Here is a 16,969-nt window from a genome sequence, read left to right on the forward strand (position 1 = left end):
CTCTACTGGCGGAGGGTGCTAGCAGCCCGGTAGATCCAGCTGCGAGTATCAGAGGAATTGGTCGCCGCAACCCTAAGAGACGAAATGATTTACTCACCTTAGGTGTGCTAGGCTAAGCTTTAGGCTAGAGACTTTGCTTTCGTAGTCTAAGTCTTAGGGGTAGATACCAGATTGAGTGGTAGAAAATGTGAGATTTATGAAGTTGTTGAAAATGCAAAGATAAAGGCAAGGTGAAAATAAAAAGGGAAGGGGAAAGAGAAAAGGGTGAAGCAATCTTCATTGGTGCGGGTTGTTGCAGCTCTAGATTCTAGTTGCCAGTGTCTGCCACCTGCGAAAACAGCTTTTGCATATTTCTGCGGTCCTCGTGTTAGGATCAAACAGATTTTCCCACACCACAAACTGCTAATTCACTCGCGAAGCTCGAAAACTTGCTTGATTGCCTTGGCCTAGACGCACCCATCCTGCGTTGTCATGCAGCCATCCGTGCCTGAGCGTCAAGAAGTAGGAAGATGCCTCATTCCAAAAGGAAACAGACAGGCAATCGAGTAAAAGGACTTGATTAACTATGTCTACATCAAGCGCTTTTCCTAAGATTCAATGTCAGAGACAGATTGGGCACATGTGATCACTTGAAAATGAGGCTGATCTTGGCATCTGCTGTGTAGCCGTGAATCTCATGCACCAAGTACTTTCTCAATTTTCCGCCAATCTTGTTCTTTGCAGCCTTGTTACTCTCTCAGATCGGTGCGACGTTCTCCTGATGCATGACACTGGCTTCTATGGTGATCTCTCCTCTGCTGCAGACGTTTGGTTATACATACAGTGCCTACTCCCAGATGACAACACCAAGGCTATCCTAAACTATCTCCAAGAGTATACCAGAGGTGACATGGAAGTGGCCCGTGTTGAAACAGCGCGACTAAGTCGCCATTGGAACTTCATAATCTCTGTTTCGCTCCGTGCAGAAAAGTACGACCGTGGAGTGGCCATGCAAGCCCAGTTTGTTCTTGTCTGATGCTGTCAGCCGTCTCAGTGCAGCCAACGTTGCACCGCCGCATGGTCCAGCGTTTATACCGTGCGATTGAAGGTATTGCACAGCCTCGTGTGCTTCATAGTCCGACACAGTCAAACTTGCATCGACACCGTTTTTCAAGAGCTCCCACGCGATTGTTGAAGGGCAACCACAATTAAGACCAGCCATAATGGTACCGGTAGTCGAGATATCAGTGAGCTCGCCATTCTCTAGACTCTTCCATAGACACGCTGCTGTGTCGGGTTCAACAGTTATCATGGAAGTAAAGGCACCATTCCTCTTGAAATGAGAGACAACAGACTGTGCAAACGAGCCGACTCCGACCGGCGCGATGACCAGGTCGGCATTAGTTGAGCCCAATTGGTCGTCGACCTCCCGCATCATGGTTCCGTAGCCGTCAACAATCCACTTTAATGCTGTTAGTTGACGAGCAATTTCTGTCGGCGAGGAGTGACTAACCTGGGGGACAGATTGATAGTCGCCGAAAGCTGTATCTTGGACCATGATCCCCTTGTCGTGTTTGGAGGCGGCCTCGGCTTCATGCATAGCATCCTCATATCTACCCTTTGAGACAACAACCTCCGCGCCTTCAGATCCAATCAGCTTGATCGTGGATGGGTGCATAGACGCTGGTACATGGATCTCAGCTGCCACATCAAGTATCGCAGCCATGCGCGCGACAGCCCGGCCGTGATTACCCTCGGTTGCTGCGTACAACGTCAATTGATGCATCTGGGCTGCATCCCGAACAGTGTCGATATCAGAGTCAAGCGGCAAATTCAGTTTCTCTACGATCGAGCGGAAAGCGCCCCAAGATGCACCAAGAATCTTGAAAGCCGGTAAACCGAAGCGACTTGTCTCATTCTTGACGTAGACTGCGCCTACGCCGACCTCGTTGGCAAGACTTTCAAGCTTGACGAGAGGGGTTGGCTCGTAATTGGGAAGACTTCTGTGAAAACGATCGATGGCTTTTGGAGAGTAGGTAGGCTTGGGGGACGTCCATGATTTGGCTTTTGGGTTGAAGTGCACGTGCTGTCGAGAACTCATATCGTTTGGTGTAGGGTGAGGAGAGTCGAGTTGTCCAAGAACAGGTATTAGAAAATATGCTAGGTTTTATCAGTCTGGAATTGACGCAAAAGAATCATCAAGTGGTTTCAACTCGGGAGTATATTTATCTTGTAATAGTCTTCCCATATTGATGAATGGACAAAATGAATGCGCCCAAGCTACAGTGATAGTGCGCCTTCTGGCTACAACCGATATTGACTGGCCCCGCTACGTTGGCTGTTCAAGTTAACTCAACTGCGCAATTTTGCGATATCGCTTCTTACGTAGGAAATACTGTCATCGCCATATTATTATTCTGGATCTAATTTTCATTTGCAGTACTAACATTTGGTCCCTTTGTTTCATACTCAAATTGCTTCGGCAGCCATGGCCAGGCTCAAGAGAGCCCTATGATGGGTCCTCCAGTTGTTGAGACGCTGCAGGACAGCGCCCTCCACAGTGAGTTTGGGCCCAAGCGCTCTGTCATGTTGGCGCGACCAGATCGGACTGACTGTGAATGTAATAATCGCAGAAGTAGGGAGAAACGAAAACACCAAAAAATCTTCAAGGTGACCAAAAATGGTGGTTTCCGCTGCACCTGCCGTGTACTCCGCGGCTGTGACTAATCCCGCCCGAAGTCGCCTCCATTGAGCGACTTCCTCCTCGTGACGCTGCTCAAAACTCCACTCCAACACTCATCTTCACATGTCTTGCCATCAATTCGCCGACGTCTCTAAGGCGCGACATTTGCTTTTCGATCAACATGGCGATAGAACTCACCATCGATGACATCCTGTTCACAGGAGGCGACGACTCAGCACTGACACTACCTTACGATGAAATTGACGACAACCTTGCGCCTCAATCGCGGAGTTCTTCAGCTTCCCTGCCTTGGGGGGTCAATCTTGTCGAGCCAATCCCACAGACCGTGAACCCGCAGGATGCGTTCGATCTTCATTCCCCGCAACTTACAGATATCCCAATTGATTGGAATGGCGACTTCCAACAGGCAAGAACTGCGTCTGCTTCTGCCGAAGATCTCAACCCGGACTTCTCTTTCCTGAATCAACCAGGTAGTGATTGGGGAATTCCTGCACCTTCGCCAACCACAAATGATCCCATTCAGACACCTTTGACAACCATCGATGAATTCTTCATCAAGAATGGCGCAAGTCGACCATCTGCGCCGTGTTCGAATTGTCGTCGGTCACGCCTGCAATGTCTTATTTTACAAACGACTCTCGCCAATCCAAACCCCACCAAATCATGCTCGAGCTGTGTCGCGTTGTTCCGAGAATGCAGTCTTTCTGGTCGTAAAAAGAGGGAACCCTCAGACTTCGAGACTTTGGAACCAGTCATTGGCCGATTGCATGGTGTCAGTGAGCACAGTATCATGGGCGTGCCAGCTACAGTTGAAGAAAGCCAGACTTCACAGGGTTTCTCGGCAGCAGCGCTCGCCGGGAAAAGAACAAACACCCGTTCAGTGAGGAAGACGAGGGCGTTGCGCAATTGGTACCTGTCGAATTTAGACCATCCTTACCCTTCGGAAGAAGAAAAAGTTGACCTCGCTCAACAGTCGGGATTGAGTAGAAGCCAGGTAGTCAATTGGTTTGCCAACACCAGAAGGCGACATCGAATGTCATCAACTTATTCCGCATCGCCGAGCCGGGGACGCCAAGGATTTGCACCGGGATCCCCCATGCCACACTACCTCCGCAAGAACATGTCACCATTGGATCGCTGGAAGAATTCTCCGCCAGATCAGGAACCAGCTTCAGCGACAGCGATCCAAAATGCGTTAGCTGCTCAATCCAGTGGCCAGAGTTCGGTGGATAGCGACGATTTGGTCGGATCTGGACCGGGGTCGTCTGCCAGTAATGACTCCCTCTGGCCGTCTACTTTGCACGAGGCTTCTTCCAATTCGGCGTCTTCATGCTACTCGTTCCGTTCCAGAGAGGCTCACCTTCTTTCGCGTTCCGGTAGTAGCTCAGTGATGGAAGGGACTTCGGCCTCCAGGCCCACATCGTCAAGATCCAGGTCAAAGAAGCTCATTGCGTTCCAGTGCACCTTTTGTCGACAAAGCTTCAAGAAGAAGTATGATTGGGTACGCCATGAGAGGTCAATTCACTTGCCTGGCCTCGACTCCTGGGTTTGCGCATTGCCTGTCACGGCAGACCAATCATTTTTGGTCTGGCGCATGAATCAGGAAGGTCCTCAATGCCTATTCTGTGGTCAAGACTCGCCCAGTGATGAACATATCCAGGCTCACGAGTTTGAGACCTGCGCCGAAAGACCCGTTTCAGAACGTAAATTCACACGCAAGGACCATTTGTGGCAGCATTTACACAAGTTTCATGGATGTCGCAAATGGGACGGTTGGAAACCGGATCTGAGTCTGCTACAACACCGACAAGATACAGTCCAAAGCCAATGCGGATTTTGTCAAGCCATGATGAACAGTTGGGAAGAGCGGACAGATCACGTAGCTGCTCACTATCGCTCAGGATTGACGATGGATCAATGGATTGGAGGGTCCGGGATTCACGATCCGAGCGACATGGATTCTAAGGGACGGTAGATTATGGGGTGGATACGGAGACGGAGACGGAAGCTTGTCATTTGCGGACCCAGCTTCGGTACGGGAAAATGGAGTCCATCGGTAGCTCCGGCGAACCGAATGCAGCCTTGCTTCAAACACGTGGAAACCATGTCCTAGCGAGCTCCACAGACGGTTAATGGCGGTCCAGACCAGAACGTCCATAGAAGCAACGTTTGTTCGACCCAATGCTTGAAGCAGACTAGCGAATGCCAGAGACGTTCGACTTGAGCTTCGCTTACAAGAGAGTTTGAGCCCAAACTCTATACAACATTCGTACAGAATCGGGACTGTCAAATGTGGGGAATCAGGGAGTTGTACCGTCACGCCTCGTCTGCGGACATGTGAATCCGCTGTTCAGATGACGGGCACCCATCTCATTTGACAACTAACAGTCACCCCTGACGCCCAATATCAAGAATAAGGTGACTTGTCAGAGTCGAGAACCATCCATGCTCACGCGAGCCGAGACTGCGATTCCTGTTTATTCCTGCGGGCTCATTACCTTTTTGGATAAATTTGGAAACACCGACCCGATGTCACGTATGTATGCGGGGGGTCTTGGCCGTTTTTCGCTCTTCTTCTGACAACCGTCTCTTTGTCAGACTCCTTTTTATTATTTTTCTTACTTTTTCTTGACTTCGATATCCTTCTTTCCTCTTTTTCCTCACTTTGTTGTGTTTGCTCCCGTGTCTGCCGCCATTCCAACTTCAACCTCTAAACAACTCAAGTCCAACAATAAACTCTGTGTCAGTCACCATGATCATCACACGCGCCCTATCCATCACCAACTTTGTTGTCGCCAGCTCGGCGCTCAGCTTCCAAGTTGGTGTACTGTACCCATGGCACAAGCAGCTGGACGACGACTTCGAAGCGCTCAAGAGGGAGCATCTCCGTGTCCTCACAGCCGTCGAGAACAAAGTCGAGCGAACACAAGAACCTGCTGTTCTCGAAGAGAATCGCCAGAGCCTTCGCGGCATGCTCGGTAACCTTGTGGCGTGGAAGGCCTGAGCGTAAAGCCGACTTCGGGGGGTTTAGATCAAGGATCCTTTGGCGGCAGCCAACGCGACGCAATAAAGCACGACACAACAAAGCACAAAGCACATCATCTACCACGGCTCGAAAAGGACATATATACACCGAAGACAAGATCTAGACGGCGCATTTATCCTTATACATCAACGAAACACACTTTTTCTTCCCTTTGCTCAGGCGTTCCTCCTTTCCGGCGTTCGAAACCCCTCGGCTCAAGTGGGGCCGACAGTGGTCACGCTCCGGGTTATCACGTGCATCGGGCGCGAACAGAGATTCTCCACCGATTTTACCCGACTACGAGCCCGAGATTCTGGGCGCATGCAAATAAATGGATGTTTATCAGTTAGTTACAGGCACGGAAGGCATTTCGCATGTTGTTCTACTTAGACCACCTATAGTTCTGCTTTCTTTTTTAGTTCATGGCATTGTTACTGCTAAATTATACTGTTACAAGATCACCCGTTTCCATTTCATGTGCTTTTGGGTTTCACCGCCACATTGGCTGTCATGCCACTTATGAGGACAACAGAGTTGTCGCAAACGTCGACTCTTCAATGCGATCCACTCTACCTTGCGATGGTTGTCAAAGGGTGTCGCTTTGATGTGTTCTGGGATGGTGTTGGGAAATGTTCAATTGAGCTACAACATCGCATCTACTTTCTGCAATAAGCACTGTCATAACTAAATGCTGCAGATATGAAGAGGAACCAGCAGTTGTCTCATCCACATGCGAAACTCCATACCGACCTCCATGCCTATCCCATCGCCGTACACCAAAATCGACTCCTTCCCGACCCGATCCTCCTTAATTGACCGCCTTGAAGTATAGCGGGCTATTGAAAGAGCTCTGCATATTGACTTGGAACGCTTGACTATACGCGGGTGTAATTCTCAAGGCGCCGTCGCCGCTCCAGACTTTAACGCTGAGGCTGGCATTGCCTTCGAGGAGCTTATCGATTGAAGAGCTGAACTGGACCATGACAACGAGGATGCCGATGAGCGCGCCGGCGATGAGGAGCTTGGCTATGACATCGATGAAGGCGCAGAACTTGAGGAAGCCGGATGATGACTTGTCGGGTGTCATTGTGGGTGTTTCGACAGCTGTGTTGTTGTTGATGGACTTGTCAGCCATGAGCAGGTGTTGCGACAGTTGGTGATAGCTGGTCGCTAGTAAGGACTTGGTAGCGATGAACAAGATAGATGTGATGAACAAGGTAAAGGCTGAGCGCAAAGAAGAAAGCAGAGTCAAACGGGCCAAGGCTGGGGAAGTAGGGGACTTCAAATACTGTAGGGCTGGGCGGATTAAGCACTTAATTAAGCTTAAGCATCTGTGTCCAAGGAACTCGAGACCGCCACGACAGGGGTTGAAGTGAAGCTACTGCAGCTTGAGTGAAGCGCTAGATGATCAATGTGGTTGAAGCTGGTTTTAGTTGGTTGGGTAATATCGTGAAGGGTTGTGGTGTCACTTTGCTTCTTGTGAGCGGCACTCAATATGGACTGGGCCATGATGTCTTTTGTCGCAATAACAGCGTACTTATCATGACAGAAAATTCGAGTCAAATATTAACGAACATTGAGATACCTAAACTCTTGTTTTGTAAATCTCACCGATCTCGAGATCCCATCTCTTGGGCAGTGACAAACAACTCATCAATTAATTGAGGGGCACGCGGTCTGTCTTAGCGCGCTGTGGCTGATACAGGGTCTTAGATACAGCACTACCAGCTCCTCGTACAAATCACACCCATAAAGGATAAGTCATTATCTGCTTCGCGCCATTGAACATGGATATCCCTACGATCGTCACAGAGCTGAAAAGACCCTGGTCGATCGTCAACTTTGGGAATGCTTTGCGGTCACGGAGGTTTTGCCAAGAGGAGAATAGGCAAACGACTTTAATGGTGTGCATAATGTTGTCTAGCGCTGATTGCAGCATTCTCGTGAGGGAAGAGGGTGCTTTTTTTATTTGGGCTATTTTTGCTATCGGCTAAAATTGGCAACAGTTTAATGGGCTGGATTGATCGAACTGTAAGAACAGCGTCTGGTGTTGAGCTGGCAGCGTAGAGTCCTGTTGGGCTTGACAGCCAAGTCATTGCCTGTCTTTTCAAACCTTCTGGCCATGGAAAGACATCACATCTTTTTTTTTTTTCTCATTGTCCAAAATCTTCATTCCTGATATCGACAGTGTTCATGGTAGATCAAAGTATAACACATGGCGGAGCTGCCTGGCCATCTTGCGTATCAGACAAAAACCTCTGCTTATCACTCCAACCTAACTGATCAAATCCTTTCCTCATTGCTTTCGCCTCCTCTAGATAATCTGATCCTTGCACATCCTCAGCGTACTTATCCATTAATTCCTCCAGCTCCTTATGCCGATATCCATCTTCCAAAGCAGCCCATACCATCTTCAACAATTCCGGTGCCCAAGAAGAACCACATGGTCGGAATGTCTGGCACTGTTGTGCTAGAACTATCGCTTCGTCACAGACCTGGTGAAATTCTTGTGTATAGTTCGGAAGAACGCCAAATGGTTCGATCGTCGGACCGACTAGGGCGGTTTGAATGAGAAGAATCGAGTGCCCTGCAGCGTATTCTATTGCTTTTATCCTTGTTAGAGAATTGGCGTTCGGAGCCAGGGCTAATGGTATCGCCTTCTCGTATTGATCTCGCAGAATTGGTCGTTCTTGTGAGAGCATGTTGTAGTAGCATTTCAGTTGGTAGAGATATCGTTCTGGATCTCGAAGAAAGACGGGGAGATCTCCTATTGCCCCTAGTTCGAAGCAGTACAGGCCCTGCTCGTAGTAATATGGTCTTTTTATGATGGTGTCTTGGACAGCGACATCCCAGTACCAGGGGCCGAGTTCAACCTTGGGGTCACAGAGTGCGGCATATACCTAAGAGGTTTGAGTTGATTATTGTCAAGTGGACAGTCGACTTACCCCTTGTAGACAAAACCCGCGAAGATCGTCTGAATCAATAACGGCTCCCTGCGTGATTACTTCCTTTACCAGATAAGCTATGACGCCCCGGTGTTTATTGGCGTGCTTGTTTTCAACCCATAGCTAAGAATCCCGTTAGCTCAGGCGTGATGATTTTCTCTCGAGACATACCTGACATAACATCATCATAATAACCAATTCCAACTTGAGCATTGCAGGCTGCTTCGAATCCTGCAAACACGTTTGCAATGATCTCAGAGCTTTCCCATACAAAGCTAGAGCCTTTGAGTTAGATTCTTTCCGAAGACGGACTGACTGAAACGATGCAATGACTGCTGAAGTCATATCATCCAAAGCAGCATGTGAACCAAATCGTTGAGGCAAGCCTTTAAAGAACCTCGGTCCATAGAGTTCGAAACTGTATCGCTCGTCGGTTATTCCTATCATAGATACGAATTCTGACGCCAACTGCGTTGTCCCGTTGGATGGGGGAGCTGTGATAGGTTTGTACTCATGGAATCTGAATCTTTGCAAACCACCTCCCGTGCAGCTATCCCCAACTCTTGTACAACGTCCACATTTCGGTTTTGCTAGATCGCACTCATGGAAGTTAGTTGGTTTATCTTGGATTTGGGTGAGGCCTTGCCTTACCTTCTTCTTCGCCTTTCGGCAGGTATTGCAACCTCTGCTACTCGGAACACCGACCATTGCTAATTCCCCAACTTTTCTGTGAATGGAAGGGGCTAGAATAGTATCCTCATGAGCAGGAGTTGGAGATGGGATCCCAAGTGTTATGTAAGCAGAGAACGTACATCTTAGCACTATTTGCTGACAGGATCGTGACATACTACGCCAGCCAATGAAGAGGATAGAATCTTTCTCGGATCCGCGTGAATTTTTGTCAGGATTACAATAACGTACATATGTGCCGCCATGGAGAATTAATGTAAGCCGGCATATGACGCCAAGCTATAGCTGGGTGACGAGCCAAGGTGAGATGAATGTAAGAGCAGAGGTTCCGTTGCTCTTTTTAATTTACGATAAAGAAATTAAGCATAATCTGAGGCCAGCCCTACCCGTTCGGTCCGCTGTGATTGAGGTGTACAAAGACTGGACAGTTGGAGACTAGTCGACCAGGGTTGAGAGAAGTAAGCCGAAACACCACGGTCCGTTACATGTAGACACTCAAAGTCATTCCTCGAAGCAAAGAGGAAACAGAATTGTAAGAAAAGTGTAATATGCGTGTATATTCGTCTGACTTCGTGTATCTCTGTATCTTTTTGTATCCATGTTCGTGTCTTGTCGCTTGTGTAACTGTGAGGGGACCTAATCAGCCACCCCAGCGCTCTTTCCTTACAACCAACAGCCTTATGCATGGCCATTTCCATCGACTTCTCTCCTCTCGGTCGCGAGTGAAACAGCACATTCAATCGCAAACCCAAAACTTCTTGCATACCATCCAGGGCCCCAGTAACTCAGCTCAATGTTATGCGGCGCCCCTTTCAAGATGCTCAAATCGACCCTCTTGCTCTTCGGCAATCCCTCCGCAAAGTCCTTCATATGCTCATCCGTCGCATCCCAGTAATGGTCTCTGTCCGTCAGAGCAAACATAACAGGCGCAGTGATATTGGCGCCCCATTTCTGCTTCCACGTGGCTAACCATGTTCTTCTCAGTGCCGCAAGCTCCTCGAACGGGATAGCATGATCGATGCGCTCCGATTGCGCATACACAGACTCGTCTGCCGTACCTGGAAGAAGCAGAGTCTTGTCTTTGACTGCTACAGGGATGTTCAGATGAGTAGGTGGCGGGTCTTGCGAAACATGGGCACTTGAATCCTTCAACAATGACCCAAAGCCAGAAATAACGACGCCACCCAACGGGTATGCAGGGTCAGATTCAGTACCATGCATGGCCGCTGCCACGACGGCACCCGCCGTACCGAGGCTATGGCAGTGTAACACGATGCATGTACATTCATTCGTCAGACCATATCCTTTCCACAAAGCCGGAAGAATGAATTGATGCAGTCGCCTGCCCCATTCTTCTGGATACGATGATCCCTCGGGAATAGGTCCCACGGGGGTCGAACCTTTATAGTCTGGCCGATCAATTGCGACAAAGGGTACCGACAGGGAGTCACTATGCACCTTGGCTGAGTATTCTGGTGTGACATCAAAATATTCGCTGGTATAACAGCCGCCGTGCAGTCCAACGACCAACGGACGATACTTCAACGTCAGTGGCGACGAGGGAATATTGAAGATTCCCGTCAAGACCGTGCCATCTGCAAGAGACAGATTAAAGGATTCCATTGCTGAGTCGTCCAATGAAGCACACGTACAGCGCCAAGCAGAGAGAATCAGGCGTGGTCGTTGGTTATCACGACCAACAGCATAAGACAAGCAGACGTGACGTGCTAAAAAAGACGCGCCTGGAGGTGAAGTGAAGTGGACTGACTACCGGACTAAATTTAGCGGTGATGATCTGATCCACGCTAGGTAGGTAGAGTCTCCGCGCCGGATATAACTACTGCGAAAAGCAATCCACTTTCAAGCATACTCCATTCTCCATCATCAATTATCATGGCCGACAAAACAGAAGAACAAAGGCCGGCAGAAGAACAAAAGCCAGCAGAGGCAAGCTCTCGAGCCTCCGACTCGCCGCAGCACGATCCTCCAATCGAGGCCGATCGCCCTACGTCTCCTCCACCGAACGAAGACCCTGAAGTCGCATCAGACGATGGCTACGCTTCTACCGCAGGTTCCGCGCAATCGACTTCCATGTCATCCAGCGTGCGCGACTACCAATTCGAGAATAGTCGACGTTATCATAAATTTAAAGAGGGCTTATACCAATTTCCCAACGATCTTCCCGAACAGGAGCGCGAGGATATGAAACATACTGTCGCGGTGCATTTACTCGGCGGTAATCTTCATAGATCGCCAATCGAGAATCCACAGAAGATCATCGATGTCGGAACGGGCACGGGCAGTTGGGCAATTGACAGTAAGCATTCTGCATGCTGGAAAACGACCTGAGCTAATGCGATACAGTGGGAGACGAATACCCCAGCGCCGAAGTTACCGGGATCGACCTTAGTCCAATCCAGCCTCCATGGGTTCCTCCCAATGTCAGATTTATCGTCGACGATGCCGAAGCACCCTGGCTAGATTCGGCGAACTCAGTTGATCTCGTACATCTGCGACACATGTCCACCGCCATCAAAAACTGGCCTGCGTTGTTGAAGCAAATTTATACTGCTTTAAAACCCGGTGGGTGGATTGAACTGCCAGAATTTCGCTGGGAATATGGCTGCGACGATGATACCATGGATAAAGACTATACACCACCGCAAATGGTAGATAACATCAGGGCTGGGTTGGAGAAATTTGGGATCGATATGCACGCCGCAAGGAAGAATCCCGATCGACTCCGCGAAGCTGGCTTTGTCAATATCCGCCACGAGATTAAGAAAGTGCCCGTCGGACCCTGGCCCAAGGATCAGAACCTTAAGACAATCGGCTTATACAATAGGAGTGTCATCTACGATGGACTCCAGGCTATCACTATGGGGCCTTTTACGCGAGGGTTGGGGTGGACACCCGAGCAAGTTGAAGTCTTTCTTGTCAAGGTTCGCAAAGACCTGATGAGAACTGATGTCCACTCGTATGTTCACTTCCACTCTTTATGCGCCCAAAAGCCTTATTAGGTATAATTATACCGATTGTGATGTTGCTAATATCCAACACTGCGGCGCTCGCATACTGCTCTGGTCTATTTTATCTCATATTGCTACTATCTAGGTGTCGCGTGACATGCCTCAAGACTCATATAAGCCGTTCGGATGAGCAAGTAACACTGAACCCAAACGGCTATACACTCCCGTACCTCCAACCCCATTAACCACACAGAAGCCTGATACATGAAGATGAAGACTGTCTATACTAGAATGCTACTAATAAAAGCCAGCATATAATTAATTGACAATGGAGGCGTGATATGTGCCTGTTCCAGACCAGTGCCAACTAAATCTCCTCCACAGAAGCCCAGTAGATTGTATAAGCCTATCCAACCAACGAAGGACTTTCCTGAGGCTGAACCTCTATAAAATTGCCATCAGGATCACTGATAAAGATTAGAGGCTTAACACTCTGTCCGAAGTTGTCAACAATAGCCTGTCTCTCACCCTGGTCAAGCTGCTCAACAAGATCAGGCAATAACCCAACAGCAGGACCAACCACATTCTTCGTATCGAGTTCGACAAACGGCTGTCCAAACCTCTTGAGAACAGAGACATCCGGCATGGTGTCCAATCGCTCTTGAAATGCTTGGATGTCAGGCACGACGATGCCGATATGACCAAATGTGTTGGGATGCTGAGCCCCAGACTCGATGTTCTTGACGGGAACATCAAGATAGCAAATCTCAAGAAGACCTTCGGCATTATTCTTCTCGCGATTCATTTCCAGCGCGGTTTGGTAGCCTGTTCCATTTTTCCCGCCGTGAGCATGACCGAGGTACGTGACTGAATATGCCTTGGTGATCTGTAGTGTGAACACTTTGCGGAAGCCGAGGACTTTTGAATAGAATTCTATGCTCGCTGTGAGATTTCGCGTGTTGATGGCCATGTGGTTCAGAAAGGTGCCAGTGGTTGCGTAGTCTGCTGGTTCATCGGTTCCCACTATAGGGTATGGATATTGTCCCTCGCGTGGAAGCATGTTGAGGATGGAATGGGATGTCACGGTGGACAGGAGTTGAGCTCCAAAGAGGAGAGCTGAGAGTATTCGGACCATGATTCTCTGTAGTTTGATTGTAAGAAGACTGAGATGAGTTTCAAGTGAAATGAATCGCGAGTGAGTGAGTGATGAGATGAGCTTTTCAATTTATGAAAGCTCATCGCCTTTTATAATCAACTATTTCGATCCTACAAAGAGTTAATGCAAATACTCGCATTCGCATTCTCTTCAATGGCCAGCTTCAATTACCCAATTCATCCGTTGAGGATATTCTCATCGTCGCGTACCTAATCGCTCTCATTTCGCGAATCGCGAGACAGGCGAAGTCTCGTCAGCTTATCCGTATCCTCTCCTAAATCGTCAGCAACGGATCGGATTTTCCGGCTGAGGATATTGGGCGTTTATGTAATCCAGCTCGATTAAACTCCGATTAAATTTACGTAAAGTCGGAGAGCGTCCTTTACTTTGATGAGGGAAGCAAGATTGTGATCGATCATCCATTCGAGTGAGGTAAGACGATTTGCACTGATGACATGGGAATTTGGAGCTCATGATGCAGAAAATATAGCTCTATGACGCTAAAACTGTGACTGCTTGTGCCAAAGATGATACATATGGCAAGTCAGCTACCGGCTATTTGAGCCTGCTCTTAGACGATTTATTTTCTTTACCCTGAGCTTAAGATGTCAATTATCATGCGACTTGCAGTAGAGGGTCTTGGTATTTCTGTCAAGAAATCTTGACCAGACTCCATGTCATTGCTCCAACTAGTTGTGGAGCTTCTAGGGGATCATCCACTGTAACAAAGCCTAACGCCAGTGATGTCGCATGGTATGTCTTTCCGTTTGTTAAACGGTCGGATTTCTCCAAAACGGCCACCAGAGAAGAACTGAATCGCTGAGCTCATAATCGACACCTCTGCTGCGATGGATTCTACAGTAGTCTGTACGGAGTACGGATACTTCCAAGGTTTTTTACAGGGTGATCATCCTTGATTAAGTTCGGTAGTTATCCTTGCCAGCCAAGTACTGTAAAAAAAAGTTCTGCCGATCATACAGTGAATGTGAGATCATGGATCATGGTGATTTTGCCAAGGTGCATTCAACACACCACACCGGAGCTTTGCTGCCGATCGGACACGACAAGTAACAAAGAAAGAAGCTTGAAGAACGCTGCAGGTTCGACGCACAGTCAATTCAAAGCAAGGGACAGGTTGTCACATGGATGAGGCTCATTATACGTTTTCGGAATTTGCTTTCAATTGATGAAACAAGACACTCTGCCGAGACGTCCGTCTTCGACAAAGGTCTTTTCGCAACACGTTCAATCTATGCTAATTGATATCAAGATTCTATATCGCTATGTCTATGCCAAAAGTCCCATGATCAAATTCGTCGGTAGACTTTTCAGATCCCATTCCAAACGCCGGTTAAAGATAAAGCAGAGTCGTAGAAGTTGCGTTAAATAGTTCAAACTCATCAGGAAGAATGAATTTAGACAATGGCGGCACCGTCGTTGGCGTCGCCATGGAGAACGGGGTTGATCTTCTCGTCGAAGAAGCACTTGAAGTCCTCGCCCAACTGAGCACGGAGAGCCTTCTTGACAGCCTCAAGAACGTTAGGGAACACGCCGAAGTTTGCTGGGTTGTCAATGTCATTCTCTCCGCCTTGGAAGACACCAGTGCGGACGAGACAGGTGTTCCATCCGTACATGTTTCCACCGACGATGTCGGAGGCAGGGTTGTCACCGATCATGTAGATGTTCTCGGGAAGACGCTCCTCGCCGTGGATCTCGCCCATCCAGGAGGTGAGGACATCGTCAGCGTACTTGTAGGTAGCCAACTCGGGCTTACCATAGACGACACGCTCAAGGTCAGCACCGGTGAGGGCCTTGTACATGGCCTCGAGACCAATGCGGAAAGCACCCTGAGACATACGAGGAGTAGGGTGCTCAGTAGGGCAGAGGAGATCACCCTGGGAGAAGTAGATGGGGACACGCTCAGCGACGGGGTCCTCAGCAACGGTACCGAGACGACCGTTCTTGGCGCGGAGGACATCCATGATGATCTGCATGTCGGTAGCATAGTCGCGCGAGTCAGAGAAGACCATGATGGCCTCAATGCAAATCTTGGTGAAGTCACGAGGACGAGAGGTGGCACGCTCCTCCTCAGTGAAGACACGGTAGGGAGCAATGGTAGGGTCCCAGGCGACAATGTCGTTGGGGACAATGATATTGCGGAAGCCGTACTGCTCGGCGACCTCACGGCAGCGGTAACCCTCACCACCGACGACGAGGACAGTGCTGTAGTACTCAGACAGAGCACTCATGGGAGTGTGGGACTGGATGAACTGGTCGGTGCTGACAGGGTTGCCGAGGATCTTCTCGAGCTGGGCGCAACGAGCAGTCTCGATCTTACCAGATCCGTTGGTAAGGAAGATGTGAGGGATCTTGATGCCGAGCTCATTGTCTCCGTTGAGGATCTCAAGAGCCTTCTTACCCTCAGGGATCAGACGGTCACCGTGAACGAGGACACCATCGATGTCGAAAGCAAAAGCCATGTTCTTGGCCTTCTTGACCTTGTCGGCCATCTGATCCTGAACCTGAGCGACGAGGAGCTCACGGGTAGGCTGGATCGGGGGCATGCCGGGGCGGGCGGGGCGTCCGTCGGCATGGTGGACGGAGGAAAGGCGAGACTGTCGCTTGCGGGGGATGGGCAGAGCAGTGCCGAAAGAGTTGCGAGAGGATCGTCGGTCCCTCATGGAAGGAGACACGCTCAGAGTGTGCATGTACTTGGCAGCCTCTGAGATGGAAGATCGAGTAGCGGGAATCTCCTGGGGAGCGCTGCCATCCTCAGGGCCAGGGATGGCGAGGGACTCGCGGTGGTCAACACCGTTAGCATCACCGTTTGCGTTGGACATCTTGCGGAGGTGACTGGGAGAGTTGGGGGTAGATTCTTCGTGGGCAGGAGACATTTCTGAAGAAGAGAAGAAAAAGGGTCGAAGGATTGAGGTTGAAGAAGCTTATGTATAAGAAGAGACAGTCGTTTGGAGGGGGAGGGGTATCAAGTATTGAGTGAACGGACCACAGAAGACTAGACTGCTTGTGCTTGAGTATGAGGATGATGGAATAGATCGAGATTCAATGGGGCGGGGATCCGTATTTATCTATCTTGCGGGTTCCTTCTGATACTGTCCGGTTCTTTTCTGTCGCGCCTTGCTGCAGAGTGAAAACTCGCCCATCTGTGTTGATATCATCATTATCTCTTTTTCGTCTGCCTCGTTTGGATGAGACTGGGACTACTCAGGGACTAGGGACTACCAGCCATGCTCTCAAACGGCGCTACCGAAGTGGGACCCTACTCTTTTCTCGGTCGTTCACCGTCAATGCCCGTTTGTACGTACGTTTTTGCTGTGTTATTGTACACGTACAATACCTGAGGCAGCAAGAGTCAGGATGAAGCATGTAAGGGTACTCGCGGTACTTGCTGTCACATTCGTTTGCGTTATCTAACGAGTAAAAATGACAGGGAGACTATACTATAATGGACTAGACACGTTGAATTGAGGCGGTGGCATTGAC

The 16,969-nt window shown here is 49.2% G+C and overlaps 9 protein-coding genes across 9 annotated transcripts; 3 read left to right on the forward strand and 6 right to left on the reverse strand.

Moving 5' to 3' along the window:
• Window positions 1-430: 430 nt before the first annotated feature.
• Window positions 431-2,238, reverse strand: B0J16DRAFT_62726 (tryptophan synthase beta subunit-like PLP-dependent enzyme). Its single transcript, XM_046134199.1, has 2 exons — window positions 1,493-2,238; window positions 431-1,441 (listed from the first exon to the last, which is right to left on the reverse strand). The coding sequence occupies exons 1-2, from the start codon at window positions 2,078-2,080 to the stop codon at window positions 920-922; spliced, it is 1,110 nt and encodes a 369-aa protein (XP_045986483.1). The 5' UTR covers window positions 2,081-2,238; the 3' UTR covers window positions 431-919.
• Window positions 2,239-2,843: 605 nt separating this feature from the next.
• B0J16DRAFT_262966 (uncharacterized protein) lies at window positions 2,844-4,658 on the forward strand (the record flags this gene model as incomplete). The annotated part of the gene is made up of 1 exon (XM_046123323.1): window positions 2,844-4,658. One exon carries the CDS (start codon window positions 2,844-2,846, stop codon window positions 4,656-4,658), a length of 1,815 nt encoding a protein of 604 aa, XP_045986484.1.
• A 333-nt stretch (window positions 4,659-4,991) lies between these two features.
• B0J16DRAFT_62756 (uncharacterized protein) lies at window positions 4,992-5,910 on the forward strand. Its single transcript, XM_046134201.1, has 2 exons — window positions 4,992-5,219; window positions 5,282-5,910. Exon 2 carries the CDS (start codon window positions 5,436-5,438, stop codon window positions 5,685-5,687), a length of 252 nt encoding a protein of 83 aa, XP_045986485.1. The 5' UTR covers window positions 4,992-5,219; window positions 5,282-5,435; the 3' UTR covers window positions 5,688-5,910.
• Window positions 5,911-6,374: 464 nt separating this feature from the next.
• Window positions 6,375-6,978, reverse strand: B0J16DRAFT_62733 (uncharacterized protein). The gene has a single exon (XM_046134200.1). It carries the CDS (start codon window positions 6,841-6,843, stop codon window positions 6,517-6,519), a length of 327 nt encoding a protein of 108 aa, XP_045986486.1. The 5' UTR covers window positions 6,844-6,978; the 3' UTR covers window positions 6,375-6,516.
• Window positions 6,979-7,909: 931 nt separating this feature from the next.
• Window positions 7,910-9,361, reverse strand: B0J16DRAFT_380469 (uncharacterized protein; the record flags this gene model as incomplete). Its single annotated transcript, XM_046131076.1, has 4 exons — window positions 7,910-8,608; window positions 8,654-8,776; window positions 8,825-9,253; window positions 9,305-9,361. 4 exons carry the CDS (start codon window positions 9,359-9,361, stop codon window positions 7,910-7,912), a joined length of 1,308 nt encoding a protein of 435 aa, XP_045986487.1.
• Window positions 9,362-9,882: 521 nt separating this feature from the next.
• B0J16DRAFT_333354 (uncharacterized protein) lies at window positions 9,883-11,197 on the reverse strand. The gene has a single exon (XM_046126816.1). The coding sequence runs from the start codon at window positions 10,964-10,966 to the stop codon at window positions 10,022-10,024; it is 945 nt and encodes a 314-aa protein (XP_045986488.1). The 5' UTR covers window positions 10,967-11,197; the 3' UTR covers window positions 9,883-10,021.
• A 39-nt stretch (window positions 11,198-11,236) lies between these two features.
• B0J16DRAFT_316263 (S-adenosyl-L-methionine-dependent methyltransferase) lies at window positions 11,237-12,363 on the forward strand (the record flags this gene model as incomplete). The annotated part of the gene is made up of 2 exons (XM_046125304.1): window positions 11,237-11,660; window positions 11,708-12,363. 2 exons carry the CDS (start codon window positions 11,237-11,239, stop codon window positions 12,361-12,363), a joined length of 1,080 nt encoding a protein of 359 aa, XP_045986489.1.
• A 279-nt stretch (window positions 12,364-12,642) lies between these two features.
• Window positions 12,643-13,542, reverse strand: B0J16DRAFT_62788 (uncharacterized protein). The gene has a single exon (XM_046134202.1). The coding sequence runs from the start codon at window positions 13,445-13,447 to the stop codon at window positions 12,719-12,721; it is 729 nt and encodes a 242-aa protein (XP_045986490.1). The 5' UTR covers window positions 13,448-13,542; the 3' UTR covers window positions 12,643-12,718.
• A 1,026-nt stretch (window positions 13,543-14,568) lies between these two features.
• B0J16DRAFT_333357 (HAD-like domain-containing protein) lies at window positions 14,569-16,767 on the reverse strand. Its single transcript, XM_046126817.1, has one exon. The coding sequence runs from the start codon at window positions 16,360-16,362 to the stop codon at window positions 14,884-14,886; it is 1,479 nt and encodes a 492-aa protein (XP_045986491.1). The 5' UTR covers window positions 16,363-16,767; the 3' UTR covers window positions 14,569-14,883.
• Window positions 16,768-16,969: the final 202 nt, after the last annotated feature.

Source organism: Fusarium flagelliforme, assembly GCF_020744385.1.
Source record: "Fusarium flagelliforme strain FIESC 12 MPI-CAGE-AA-0113 chromosome Unknown B0J16scaffold_2, whole genome shotgun sequence".
NCBI lineage: Eukaryota > Fungi > Ascomycota > Sordariomycetes > Hypocreales > Nectriaceae > Fusarium > Fusarium flagelliforme.